This window comes from Crinia signifera, chromosome 2 (assembly GCF_055691185.1).
Source record: "Crinia signifera chromosome 2, ASM5569118v1, whole genome shotgun sequence".
NCBI classification, from domain to species: domain Eukaryota; kingdom Metazoa; phylum Chordata; class Amphibia; order Anura; family Myobatrachidae; genus Crinia; species Crinia signifera.
Window position 1 is genome coordinate 220,263,527 of NC_139218.1, and position 14,976 is coordinate 220,278,502.

Consider the following 14,976-nt stretch of genomic DNA (forward strand, 5'->3'; position numbering starts at 1 on the left):
CGGCGGCGGTACGCGTCCTACGACCTTTTCATACCCCCACTATCCACGTCGGCGTGGAGTTGAGAATAGAATAGTGTGGCGAGCGCAGCGAGCCACCGAGCCCGAAGCGCTAGCCACACTATTCTATTCTCAACTCCACGCCGACGTGGATAGTGGGGGTATGAAAAGGTCGTAGGACGCGTACCGACTGCGCTCGCCACGCTTCGGGTTCACGTTTATAGTGGGGGGATGGCGTGGGGGTGCATTTAACATTGTAAGCACCCATTAGGGTGCTCAACATTGTATAAGCACCCATTAGGATGCTTATACAATGTTTAATCGCATCGCATGGCATTGTATGCCATGTACAATGGCATACAATTTGAAAATTGTATGCCATCGCACACTAACCAACGAAATCGCATCGCATACCATCGCATGCGTTATGGTATGCGATGCGCGCCGCCAAAATACACAAGTACCCTAGTGTGTTTGTAGGCATACATGTGTTTACGGCAGGCTCCTTTTTGCATCTACTACTCTTTCCAGCATTTGTATACGTGAAGTTTACAGTCACCACTGAAAGGTTTACCATGGAAAAAAAAAAACCATACCCATCTTTGATGAAAGGCATTGTAGGTACAGGTGGAAGAAGGTCCAGTTTCCCAACTGTCCAACTGGGACGGTAAATGCAGTCATCTGGCAGTTTGATAGGTGGCATACATTGGCTAGGCAGAGTTCTTAAAGGAGCAAACATGGAGCACCCCACCATCCCTTGACAGGTTTCCAGTTTGTATACATAGGAGAAGTCCTGCATGAAAGAAAAAAAAAAAAGGATGTTGTTAATACCTATCGGTAAATCCTTTTCACAGAGTTCATATGGGATACGGAGGTCTCAATGCTGTATATTGGGGAATAGAGGTCATCCGACAGTCACATAAATTTCTTCAACCAGGGTGTACTGGCTCCTCCCCTCTACTTCTCCTTACTAGTCAGTTAAGAAACAGTAACCGAAGGAAGGAAGAACGTATGTGAGGTAGGACTAACGTGAACAAGTAATGCGGTGAGATTCGCACCATCACACCACAACAACACACTAAACTAAATTTAGTTAATCCAGTTATTGTAACATTATAACATTCTAAAATCACTAATGTGATTCGTAGGGAGCAAAAAGTCACCAACACTCAGACGCTCCAACTCAGGTCAACGGACCTGCAAGGTACAGAGTACTGAAGCCACTGTCTTGCAACCTGCAAGAACAATTGGAACACGATCACAGTAATTGCAAATCAAAGCACCGCACTCAGGCACTCAGTAATTTTTAAAGGGCAAAATGCGCCTTGCCCCTCTGGCAACGCCCCGCTAAAACAGCCTGCCTCCAACTCCTCTGGTGGTACTGGGGAAGCCCGACACCGCAGTAAATAGCGATGTCGGGTGCTTCCCTGGCAGTGCAGAGCCTTCGGGGGCGGCCGGGCCCGCCCCTTCAGTGACGGTGACGGCCGGGCCCGCCCCTTTTCATAACGGCAGAGCCACCCCTTTTGTGACGTCGGCGGCCCGGGACTACCCAGAACTGTGACGTCGGCGGGCCCGGTCCGCCCCCTTGACGCTGCCCCCGTGCAGCGGCACCCTGCCCGCCCCTGTTCCTAGAAGAATCACTAAACCACATTGTAGTCAGAGCATCCGCTGCCTGGGGATCGCTTGTTCTTGAGCAATACTTGTTGACCTTCTTGATGACTGTGGAGGCCATAAGGTCTATCTGCGGCGCTGCCCACAGATCCACCATGCTCGCAATTACCTGTGAATGCTATCCACATTCTCCGGGATGAAGGTCGTGGCCACTGAGGAAATCGGCTTCCCAGTTGTCCACCTTGGGGATGAAGATGGCAGATATTGCCACTGCATGAAGCTCTGCCCAGGAGAGGATCTTTATTACCTCTCTCATGCAGGCTCTGCTCCTTTCCTTGTCCCTCCTTGACTGTTCACATAAGCAACCGTCGTTGCGTTGTCCAACTTGACCTTGAATCGCCCGATTCTCCAGCAGGGAATGAGCCTGCAGTAGAGCGTAGTATAACGCTCTCAGTTGTTTAAATGGAGCTAAGCTTCCCAGGGTGACCATTTCCCTTGAAACTGCACTTTAAGTGTCACCGCACCCCAGCCCTGGAGACTTGATTTCGAATCTGTCTCGGAAGGAGACTTGGAGAGTAAAGTCACCACTGTAAAAAACGGTTTGTTTTCTGAGCTGACAGGTGTAATTAAGCTGTGCCCATGGATGTGTGACCCAGATCACTTGCTCAGCAGGTCCCTTGGAACACCCTGGCATAGGAAAACTCCCGACTGAAGTGCCTCAAAAGAGAACACCATTTTGCCCATCAACCTGATGCATTGGTAAATTGACTCTTGCAATGTTGGGTAATCACTTCCACCAACAACTGTTGAAGTGCGGACATCTTGTCCTGGAGAAACACCCTCCTCTCTACCGTATCCAATATCATCCGCAAGAATTGGAGATGCTAGGTCGGAACCAGAGCCGATTTGGGTACGTTTAGTATCCATCCCTGTTCTGAACAGCAGACGTCTGGTGGGGTCTAAACTGTCGCCGACTCCTCTTATGGAGCAGGTCATCCAGGTATGAGATCATGATGATCCCCTGGGTCCTTAGAAGGAACCTCATCTCAGTCATTACCTTGGTAAAGATGTATGGAGCAGTATACAGGCCAAAAGGCAGGGCCTGAACAGGAACTGCTCATCCAGTATGGCAAACCGTAAGTATGCCTGTTGTGAGCCCCACACCGGTACTTCAAGAAAAGCATCTCTCACATCGATGGATGCCAGGAATTAGTTTTCCTCCAACCCCGCAATTACCTCTCTCAATGATTCCATCTGGAATTTGACATACAAGGATAAGGGTTCAAAGTCTTTAAATTGAGAGGAAAAAAAAAAAAAAAATAGATCTGACCGAGCTATCTGGCTTCGGTACTACGAATAGGTTGGAGAGGCATCTCTGGCCCCTTTCTAGAACCGGTACTGGTATAATTACCCGAGACTGTACTATTGTACGGCCTGTCTGACAATCCGGCGATCCTCCGCAGCTGCCGGGAGTTCTGACCTGAACAACCTGTGAGGGGGGCTATTTTTCAAACACCAGCTTGCAACTGTGTGAAATGAAATCCCTGACCCAAGGTTCGATGTAGGATGTATCCACTACGTGGTTGAAATACTTCGACCGAGCGTGTACTTCTTTCTATGAATGTATGTTATGGCGCCAGGACTATTCTTATATTTATACTGGCGCCGGTGTTAAACATGTTAACAGATCAGAACATGCCCTGGTGGTCCAGTGGCAGCTCTTGGCATCCAGTGTAAGCGGGGCTGTGAGCGGTCCCCTGTGCAGGGACACCGCCGCTATCTTGCCGCACATGAACCGAGGTACCCCACTGTGGGGACCCCAGGTAACACTCGACAGCTTCAGGCTGTGCGCCCTACAGCGTAATGCCCGCGGTAACAACACCCTCTCAGGTCAGTGGACCTGCAGCAGGGATCAGTTTGGTACCCTAAGAGGCCAGCAACTGTCCCTTCCCCCGGCTTCCCTCAAAGCAGGGAAGCTGTATAGCCCAAACAGCAACCCCAAAATAACAAAGTAAATTGAAGAAACACTCTCTGGAGCTCCAGGAGTGCGCATCCTCTCATGAGGGCACATTTTCTAAAGCTGACTAGTAAGGGGAAGTAGAGGGGAGGAGCCAGCACACCCTGGTTTAAGAAATGTATGTGCCTGTCTCTTGTCGGATGACCTCTATTCCCCAATGTATTGAGACCTCAGTATCCCATATGAATGATAGTGAAAAAAGTAGGAATTGTGAAATTTTACAGAAAACATCAAATGCTTTTGCATCTGTCATCTCAACACCAATGAATATTACTTACACAAGGTAGCCAAAAGCATTACCAGTTATTATAGTTACTTGCATATCCATTTAAATAACCTGGATTGGTATTGTTACTGCAGAACACAGACATCCAGAAAAAAAAAAAAAAAGGGGAGATGTGTTCACCTGTTAAATCCTTTTCATCAAAATCCATCGGATACAGGCTTCAGACAATGGGTATAGGCTGTGCAGGAGGAGACTGGGCACCAACTAGCTTTTACCGGCAACAGTTCAGGCTCCTTCTCCCCTATACCCTGCTATAGATGAAGAGCGCCGAAGGAACTAGATGATGGCGCTCTGCCAACTTACCTTTCATGGCACAGCGAGTGCTGTCCTTATCCAAGATGAATGAATTCTGATATTCCTGCAATAAAGAGGAGCTGACTTTCGTGAAGACAAAGACCGCAAACCCTGAAGAAATGCCTGTGACTTTACTTGAGGGGAAAGTTGCAAATCTGCATCAAGGATACGCAGAGAGGCCACAAAACTCTCCTGGCTCCAGAGCCAGTATGGTAAATTGCAGAGACTCCATGTGAAACTTGGGAACCATCACATTGAGGATTGGTTAGAAAAAAAAACATTTGGCTTCGTTGGCATAGAAGCCAGATCCCCTCTGAGGAGAACCAGAAAAAAAACTACCCTGGAGGCTAGTATGGCATGTATAAAACTGCTACAGTGCTTTAGCTTTTTCCTGTATCCACTAGAAGGCATGTGGATAAATCTTCTGGAAGATATTCATGAAAGGTTAGAGCATTGCCTTTGGAGACAACACCTCATACTCAGACATTTATTGTGCAGAAACAGGTTTTAAATACAACCAGGTGAAGGCCTGTCCCATAATACAACAAGCTTGTTAGCAAGCTTAGTAGCTGAGCATCTGGTAAACCAGGTCCGCAGTGTAGCCCTGGAACCTAGAAAACTCTCCCTTGGCTTTGCCCCTGAAAATGAAAGGACAGAAAATGACATTCCTGAACTTGGAGCTGCCGCAGATGGAAGGAGGGCAGTCTTTGATGCGGCCATAGCAGCTCTAATCTTGTCCAAATCTTGACTACAAAACATGTCCCCAGAATCCATTATTAGAGTGTTAGGAACAAAACCAAGCAGACATGGAGGAAGCTGAAACCTGAGATGTCAAAATACATGACTCACCCAGATAAAAAGCCACCTCTTTAATATGTTCCAGAAAAGACAATAACTGAATTCTGTAGGTGCCAGACGCAAGACCATCATCAAGAGCGAATGCCCAACCAAAAGCATTAGCCGGACAGATGCCAGGGCTGGAGGGGTGATAACTTCCACATGAGAATTAGCTCGGCTCCTTAACTGATGCAGTGTTTGGTATAGGTAGTTTTTTTTTTTTTTTTTTTAAACTAAGTGGGCAATGTGAGCGTCACCTGGGAAGGAGTCTCCCATTTAGCCTAGTCAGCAGCAAGAAGTGGATAAAATAACTCAATCCTCCACTCGAAGGTCCTCAAGTTGCACCAAAGAAGGAAATTCTACAGAAACCCTTTTCTGGTGTCTGAGCCCTAAACTAAACGTGGATACACACTAAACTACTTTAGTTAACGATATGCACGATAATATCAATTGTGCACAACGTTCAGTTTGTACCCACTATATCATTAACGATGCATGCTCCTGCAGATCATTAACGATAACCTCAATCGTCTGAACATGGAGGGTTTCCAATGAAATACCTAAACAATATGTGCACAGGTCATTAGGGGATTGCTCCACATCTTCGATGAAATTTAACTACCTTAAAATAAGGATCATTACATTCACTTGAGACCGGTAGACACAAGCACCATACCCTGAATGGAATGTGAGAAGGACCACATTCACAATGGTCTAATAACGGTCAGCTGCTGGTCAACCTAAGACAGTATTAACAGAAACGGAATGGGCTCCTGTAGAGACACTAGCAGTGGGAGCTAAACTCTATTAACCAACTGCAAAATTACCTGCGAAGGAAGAAGTCCAAGCTGGTTGCTTGCTGGAAGCTTTGGCCAACATATCTGTGAAACACCACAAATATCTATCTACACAGAAACGAGTAATCAGTAAGACAGAACAATGATCAATGTAATTTTTTTACTGGCAAAAAGAAAAATTCAGTGTAGTTAATAATGGTCAGAAATTGCTCAACAATCCAAACTCCAATCGGTAGGAAAGAGCTGTGTGTATAACGTGACCGCGGGTGGTGAGGTATACAGGGAATCAGGATCCCACCCAGAGGCTAGATTAGGCAAGCACAGAAAATCTGAGGGATGGTAGAGAGAAGAGGAACTACCCTATGGTGAGAAGCCTGCAAAGAAGGAAAGCAAAAACATGGTGGGGGAGGAGATAACAAGGACAGCCGGTCGCACCCTGCTGACAATGACCATCTCTGTAGAAGAGCTTTGCTTCCGGCTTCCTTGGTGGTCTAGTGGGGGCGTAGGCAACTTTGACACTCACTGCCGCCCTTGGTCTCCCTTAAAAGCAGAGCCAGCCAGAACAATGAAGCAGCCCGCAAGCCAGGAGCAGCCTATACCTGCCCGCTTGTAGCACCCGGCCTGCAGGGGGCTTTTCGACGATTCTTAAGTTCATAACCGGAGCAGCAGTACAGGCAACCTGTGGAAAGCCTAGCACTGCTCACTCTAGAAAAATAAAATGAAAGGCTGCTTAGACAGCCCCCCTAATGCAATACCCACTCCGGCTCACCCAAACTAAAACTGTTGGCCTGCAGGTGGTATATAGGGGAGAAGGAGGAGCCTGAACTGCTGTGAAAAAAAGTCAATTAGTTGGTTCCCAGTCTCCTCCTGTACAACATATCTGTGGCCTAAAGCATGTATACAAGAAAATTTGTAAGATACAATACATTTATATATAAACAGCTGTAAAAGTCACCCTTTTAAAAAAGTATAATGATTTTACTTACATTTTTTTATTTTCTAAATAAAACGATTCCCCAACCGATGCTATTGCGAGCTATTTTAAGCATATTAATAAAGGAGGAATGCCTCTTAATAGAAAATACTGACACCTGCAAATAAGACCAAGCTAGTTCTTCTTAAAGACTGGTAATACATTTAAATTGGAAAAACCAGCCACAGTGTGAATTTACCTTGATTTCAGAACGTTTTGGGCTACAGAATCCTTCATCAATTTCTATTTTGAACTGGGCAGTTATTCCGTCAAGTGTTGTGCCACCTGGTGTTGTGTCCATATTGCCATAATCTTTGTTGTTCATATTCATAGGAGAAAATCCCATGAAGTGCTGTTCCAGAGATGGCGGTGTGGGATACATTTTATGAAGATCAACTGTACCTACAGAATACACAGAATGATATTTGCATATATTGTACAAATACACTTTTATTAAAAACTTTGGTATTTGTTTGAACAAATTGCAGGGAAATTGTTCAGTGCATTGTGGTTAAATTACAGTACACGCATTACTTCATTAATAAGCACCTTCACACAAGCTTTACTGGAGGTATAGGATGTTGCAGTGAATTCCTCACTGAATAATGGGATCAGCGGCAGAGCCCGCTCTCCGGGCGCCAGAATATCACAGGGGGCCGGAGCCATGCACTCTGTTGCCGGCTCCCCCGCTGTGCCCGGCTGGAGACATAGTCCCAGGTTTCACATGACCCCTGACCAAGGACTCAGTTTTTAAAAATGGGCGGGAGCCCTGGGACGCGCCCCCCCGCAGATTGGTCAGGCAGGGCAGGGCGGACATGGGCGGCAGCATCGCAGGAGTCACCGGCTGGGAGGGGGAGCCGGGAGTGGCAGATGGGGAGGACGGAAACCCTGTCACAGGTCAGTGGCCAGAACCAGTCACCAGCACATTTCAACTCACAAAAGAGTCTGCTAAACTGCTCTCTGTTGCTCAAAACCTGGGGGAAAAGCCAGGCACACTGTACATAGATGTATCATACCTCTTATTCCCCAATTGTGCCGATAACTTGTCGGCGCTACTTAATTGAATCAATAGCTTTAAATCAAAATAAATGACAATGAGTTCTTCTAGAACAGGCATTCCCAACCACGGCCCTCAAGGCACACCAACAGTGCAGGTTTTAGTGATAACCAGGCTTCAGCACAGATGGATTAATCAGAATCCCTCAGATACTAATTAAGTCACCTGTGCTCAAGCATGGATATCTAGAAAACCCTGCGCTGTTGGTGTGCCTTGAGGACCATGGATGGGAATGCCTGTTCTAGAGGCTCTAATGAACACTGTGTGGGAGACAAAAACACGGATTAAAACACTACATTGAACGAGAAAACCCAATTACTTATGCAGGAGAGAGGGTCCAAGTTTCCAGATTTTGAGTCTTTACTGTTCTTGTCATCGGTGTTATGGGGCCTCTTTGATCCAGGCTACAAAGAATATAAAAAGAAAAAAAAAAAATATTTCAAACTAATAATGAAAAAATAAAAAAAAAGGCTTTACCAGTATATAGCACTGGAAACAAAAAGTGCAAAAAGAAAGGTGTATACACATGCAGTATAGGAGAAACTCACCGTGAGATCATCTTCATCAGAGTTGAAAAGGTTGTCCAGATCTGTGTAAGAAACCACAAGGTCTGTTTCATGAAAGAGACTAGTTGATGCTGTACGGGCATGAGCAGATGATCGCTGAGGATCTGCAAATAAATAATTAACGATCAAGAGAACATCTACTTTAGCTAAAATCAGTGATAGGCAACCTGATAAGTTTCAGGGGCCGCACAGGTGGCCCTATTGCTCTAATGTTTAGAAGGGTGACATTACCCTTAGTCTCTGAAAAAATACAATTAAAAGAAAGAGAACCTATCAATAGCCTAAATGGACATTTTAATTAAGTAGCACAAACTAGAACAACCAAATCCAACAATAAAGCAGGACGGAGCTGTAGACGGCTGAAAGCTTAGAGGGCCACCTGTTGCCTACCACTGCACGCTATAAAGTATGTAGTGCAAGCTTTGCACCCATCACTACATCTTTTCTTTTAAATTGGACCTAAACGGTAAAAAAATAATAATCATGTCGCCGCCAAGAGGTCTTCAATGGAAAGCACAGAGGTAAAAGTGCACCATTTGCAGATAAGGGAACTTAAAAAAAATATATATATATATATATATTCTTGAGATATAGAGATATATATAGATATATATATATATATATATATATATATATATTATAATAGATACACTTAACATCGGCACTCATCTTTCCTAGTTTTGGGGTGCCCTATGGCTTGTGACCACATTGTTTAAACAGACATTGTAGGGGCTCTGCACACACTAAATTAACTGATAATAAATAGTGGAGATTTGGTTCATGAATTGATGAATGCATTTAAGCCTGCAGCCCCCTTCACGTGTGCTGTGAGCTTCAGACCTGATAGCATGCCTGGAAACAAACATTGATGTGATAGCTATGTAGATTGTAGCCATTTTCAGCGATAGTGTCAGGACCTGCAGAAAGGTGGGGTCCCGTGAAGGGGGCTGCAGGCTTAAATGCATTGATCAATTCATGAACCAAATCTCCACTATTTATTATCAGTTAATTTAGTGTGTGCAGAGCCCCTACGATCGATGGATGGATGGATGGAGATATAGATATATTAGGTGGTAAGGATTTGGTTTTCTGAGAGCAACACTGAAAATGATGGGGGACCAAAAAAAAAAAAAAACAGGATCCATGTACTTAGCAATAAATTCCTTTCCTCCAATATCAATATAGGGAAAAATGGATGTAAACATGGAGATAGAATGTGGTGGACGGAGTCTGGCACTTTGCATTCTAGAGAATTTGAATTGGACTATTGCCGTTTATAGCCCACCTGAAACCCAAAGCAACAACTGAGAGAAGAGAGAAGAAAAAAAAAAAAAGAAAGAAGGGTGGTTCAAGGGAGATCAGTTGTTGTGACTTCTTCACTCAGAGAAGTTGGATAATAAAAAATATTTATTTTTGGGTGGGACTGAGGGAGATGAGGGTAAAGAGGAACCTTTATAACCCATGGCTAGAGCAATGATTTTGTCAACCTCCAGTCCAAAACAGAAGCCCCACTTTACTTCACAAAACAAAAATCTAATCAACTTGGTAAATATGTACCTTGCTGTCTAGCAGTACAGGAGGGATTAAAGCAACATCTGCATCAGTGGGGTATATTAGATAGACCCCAAAAAGAACAACATACAAACGGGGGATACATAAAAACTAAGGTGAACTAGTTCTTAAACTTGTTTTGGTGTCAGTGTCAATTAGTGTGCAGCCTCTGGCAAGTGAAGCAATTTGCCATTCCTAATTGAAATAGAAGTGTAAAAAAATAAAAGTAAAAAAAAAATAAAAAATCACGGTGACCTTTTCATGCGTTGACTATAGCCATATTGACCTTTTGCCAGCATCTGCCTTTTTCATCATGTCCACCTATTAATTGTTGACCTACCTTCCAGATCCCATCTGCATCAGGTACTCCTTCCAATATAAAACTCACAGACCAACAATTTATAGGAGTGGAAAAAAGCGGAGCAGCAGCGGCTAGCAACAATGTCTACATGTTGTTGCTGCTGCTGCTGGGCAAGCAGAAGCATGCTGTGGAGGAGAGGGTTAACCTCTCTCCACACGAGGGCTAAAAGGCAGGCTAAAGCTATCCACTTTATGCAGTTCTGACATATTGATGCAATGGATTACATAAAAGTTACACATTACTTAATTTGGTACTTGTTTAGTTTCACGGCGGCCGATATGTCGGATGCGACATCGGCCGATCCAATGTGATTTTTTTACCTGTTCATAGCCCCACTATCCACTACGCATGGAGTTGATTTTATATAGTGCGGTGAGCGCAGCGGATTACTGCGCTCGCCACACTATATAAAATAAACTCCATGCGTAGTGGATAGTGGGGTTATGAACAAGTTAAAAAAAAAAAAAAAAATCGCATTGGATCTGCTGATATATTGGCCAATATCTCATCAGATATATCGGCCGCCGTGAAACTAAACAAGTACCCTTAATTTACCTGCTATTGCGATGTGAGGCACGTTCCCATTTGCCTCACATCCCAGTTGCAGATCCTTCAGGCTTCCGTGAACATTTGTCGTAGCCCCTGCTAGGCTCGAATAAGATACATTGAATGCAAAAGGATGGCATACAATGTATCTTATGCAATCGTGCCTCCTGGCAGCTGCTAGGTGAGATAGCAGGGTATTGCATGACAGGTACCACATGTGATAGTGGATGGGTGCCTTTAGCATCCAATGGTAGCCTCTCAGTCACTGAGGAGACGCAGCACAGTCTTTGAGCAAGCACAGATAGCAAGTCTTGCCCCCAATCCCCCAGGCGTCCAAACTTTAATAGATTTCTAGCTGCAATAAGTGCTTACACAAAAATGAAGTTCGGTGGGGTTTAAAAAGGGAGAAGTCTAGATCAAATCATCTAGGATTCAAACTGCCAGGCTCCACACACCACTGTCTATATGCCAATGTAACTCCGGTGTCCCAAGGATAAAAAGGAGAAACAAAGTTTCTAACAACAAGATTTTTTTATTAACATGTGATAAAATGAATGGACACTGAAAGGGGGAGCATGACAAGTATACATACCTTCTTTGAATATGCAAATCAAACAAATAAATTCATTGTACACAAAGGTTAGCAATAGTTTTTAACTTCTCACCTTGTTTAACTGATGGACTGAACAATGACATAGCATCTTCACCTTCTTGTGTTAGCACCTCACCACCAGATATCCCATCTTCTGCCTAGAAAGTAAATAAAATCAGGTTTACTCAAAAAGCAACATTAAGAAGATTTTTGTACTTACATTAAGTGTTTTTTGTCAAAATATTCTGGTGAACACTACAAACGAAACTATAAAAGTCTGCAATAATTTGGGTACTTATAGAAAATCTCGCCCACTCTATGAGAGAGAGAGAGAGAGAGAGAGAGAGAGAGAGAGAGAGAGAGAGAGAGAGAGAGAGAGAGAGAGAGAGAGAGAGAGAGAGAGAGAGAGAGAGAAGAGGAGAAAAAGAGCTACAGAAAAATAACTTACCGTATATACTCTAGTATATGCCTACTTTTTCAGAACATTTTTTATGCTGAAAAAGCCCCCTCCTCGGCTTATACTCGAGTGAGGGTCCCACTTGAGTCAATACGTTTTCCCAGTTTGTTGTAAAATTAGGTGCCTCGGCTTATATTCGGGTCGACATACTCAAGTATATACTGTACATTTTAAAGCTAAAGGGTACATTTAGTGGGTATCCAGTGTTCACCAATGGATTGAGAAAAAGACACACAATATTGTGCTGCATCCACTAGTGCACACACCGCATCCATGTTGACTTCCCAAAGCAGTCTCCTATGGAAGTCTACATATCATATTTACTAACATTAAACTAGGTCTAGCAAATTACAACTGGTAAACACAAAATTCAATAACCCGGATGGACAGGTGCATTGTAGGCAAACTTCGCAGTTGGACGCTATACTTAAGACAGAATGGCAAAACATACCAGCTGCTGTTGACAAGGCACTCATGGACAGTATGCCAAGAAAAGGCTCTGCAGTGATCATGCATGTAATGGACCTACAAAGTACTGACGTCAATAAAATAGCATTGATCTATTTTCTGTAAGTGTCCAATCACTTTTGCCTAAATAGTGTAGCTCAGCACTCTGCTTGTGCATTGCAAGGAACCACCACATCTTTAAGTATCTTTAACTACAGCTTCTGCTCTCAACAATGGACACTCTAGCTGGACCTATGTGACATACACTCTAACAGTAATAGTCTTACTTTTAATCCTAACATCAATAACCTAAACCTCACCCTTAAACCGAATATTAATACCATAACTTTCGCCATAAAGCACATTGATTCCTATTGGATAAAGTGCACTATATAAATAAATACATTAAAACCCATATACCCATATATAGCAAAAACAAATTAATCCTATTAACACTCCATTCCTTAAATCTAAACTCTGACCCTAATACTCTAACAAACCCCTAATTCAACTCTAGATTGCCCTTTTAGTGAGTAGTCATTAGTAAGGCCAAAAGTCCCTTATTTGCTGTCAAATTCTAGGACTATATTATACGGAAATGAACTGAGCTGGAAATAAAGCAATTAACACAATTTTTTTTTGCACCGGGACAAACCATAGTGCAATGCTAGAGGTGCAAGAACATTTATTCTTGCATGCAAGGTAAATATGGGCAACTTTTGCATGTAGCCTACAAATGCTGGACAGCTTTATTTTTACACCGGCATTTAGATTTCAGTTTGGATGCACCCCTAACAACCTAAACTACACATTTTACACCTGTTGAACACAGCGCAACATACTTTGTGCTTCTAAATCAGGGGCTATTCAATTAGGTGTGATTTTTCAATTAGTTAGAAAAAACATCAGTTTTAACAATTTTTTGGTCGAATTTAGATTCAAACTATTGCATTAAAGTACCTTTTTGGTTAGTCCAAAAAAAAAAAAAAACAGCATGTGGATCAGTGAATTATTGCTCACTAATACAACTTTAAATACAAGTGGGGAAAAAAGGCGAAAAATGTCTGCAATTGAATACTAGAGTCGAAAAAAACTAACTACATTATCACTCCTCAAATCAGTAAGACCAAATACAGGTGCAAATTATATTTAAAATTGGCTACAAAATGGATTGAGTGCAATCAATTAAGTAACCTCTAAAGAGAATATCCTGTCCCATGTTTTAGTTATGCATAGGTTATAAGATTGTGATTATGAGTCTTATTTGCTTAAACTCGAGTTTTGTTTTTTTCCCCCTAATAGAACATCACACAATTATGCATTAAGACTTTCTGAATAGTAAATATTTGAATCCATAATGTTAAACATTAATATGAGTACTCAAGAGGCAAAATATTTTTGCAGCCTTCACTGAGCCATTTCTTATAAAATAAAAAAAATATATAAATAAAACGCTAAGTTTCCAAACCTTGTGTTTTTTCCCCACTTCTCTTTCAATGGCCGGTCGTTCCTTTTTGGCATCCGAAAACACAAATTCCACATCTCCATCAACAAAAGCATAAGGATCTGGCTCTTGATCGGCATCTAGTATTGCTGTTGGGATGTATTGGTTTCTACTTCGATACTTGTGGAGCAATTCTTCAGCAATCTTTAAAGGTTTTTTACATCGCACCATTAACCTGTACAGGAAAAAGGCATGATAGATCATAGGAGAAAAAAAACATTGTATTTGGAACTTTTATACTTTATTAGTATTCAGTTATATAGTGTACACATTCCAGAAAATATGTAGTTCTCTTCCATCAGTCCCTGCTCTAGCACAAATACAGTCTTCAATCTATAATGCCATGCAACCAAACAGAATATACATACTCCATAAATATAAGGCCTTCATGGAAATCAAACCAAAGCACTAGGGATGCGAGAAGTCAACTACTACATTACCTGTACTGAAATGCACCCCATAAGCACGAAAAAAATAAAAAATATAATATATACACACACACACACACACATATATGACAATTGGATGGTCAGCACAACCTTAATGTCATCATCGGGTGCCCGTGCCACATAGAAGTTTCAATGGGTAGTAATTAGAGGCAGGCACAACCATTTGAATTTTTTTTTATAAGGTTCAAAAAAGCGTAGCAGATACAGTCCATGTCAAGTGAATTTCAAAGCTTGCATATACTTAACAATCGGCAATAGCAAGGAAGCATGGTGGTACTGCATACAGCCGCATAGTCAGAGCTGCTCGACAGCTGTTTCGGAATGAAGGTTCCGTCGTCAGGAGCACCTTCATTCCGAAACAGCTGTAGAGCAGCAATGACTATGCGGCTGTATGCAGTACCACCATGCTTCCTTGCTATTGCCGATTGTTAAGTATATGCAAGCTTTGAAATTCACTTGACATGGACTGTATCTGCTACGCTTTTTTGAACCTTATAAAAAATTTTTTTGCATCTTTTCAAATGGTTATGCCTGCCTCTAATAAATAAATAATATATATATATATATATATATATATATATATATATATATATATATATCACAACCCAAAATCTCTGAAATTGCGCTATTTATT

The 14,976-nt window shown here is 42.6% G+C and overlaps 1 protein-coding gene across 2 annotated transcripts in view; it reads right to left on the reverse strand.

The window, feature by feature from the left end:
* Positions 1-14,976, reverse strand: part of MED13 (mediator complex subunit 13) — a 105,931-nt gene that overhangs the window by 33,877 nt on the left and 57,078 nt on the right. The window contains exons 10-15 of one of the 2 annotated variants that reach the window (XM_083173754.1): positions 13,858-14,068; positions 11,559-11,643; positions 8,418-8,458; positions 8,189-8,273; positions 7,012-7,214; positions 594-790 (exon numbers count right to left, since the gene is read on the reverse strand). In XM_083173754.1, the coding sequence (XP_083029880.1) occupies positions 594-790; positions 7,012-7,214; positions 8,189-8,273; positions 8,418-8,458; positions 11,559-11,643; positions 13,858-14,068 (822 nt within the window). Of the gene's footprint in view, positions 1-593; positions 791-7,011; positions 7,215-8,188; positions 8,274-8,417; positions 8,540-11,558; positions 11,644-13,857; positions 14,069-14,976 lie in introns of both variants that reach the window. The other variant, XM_083173753.1, reaches the window with a different exon arrangement.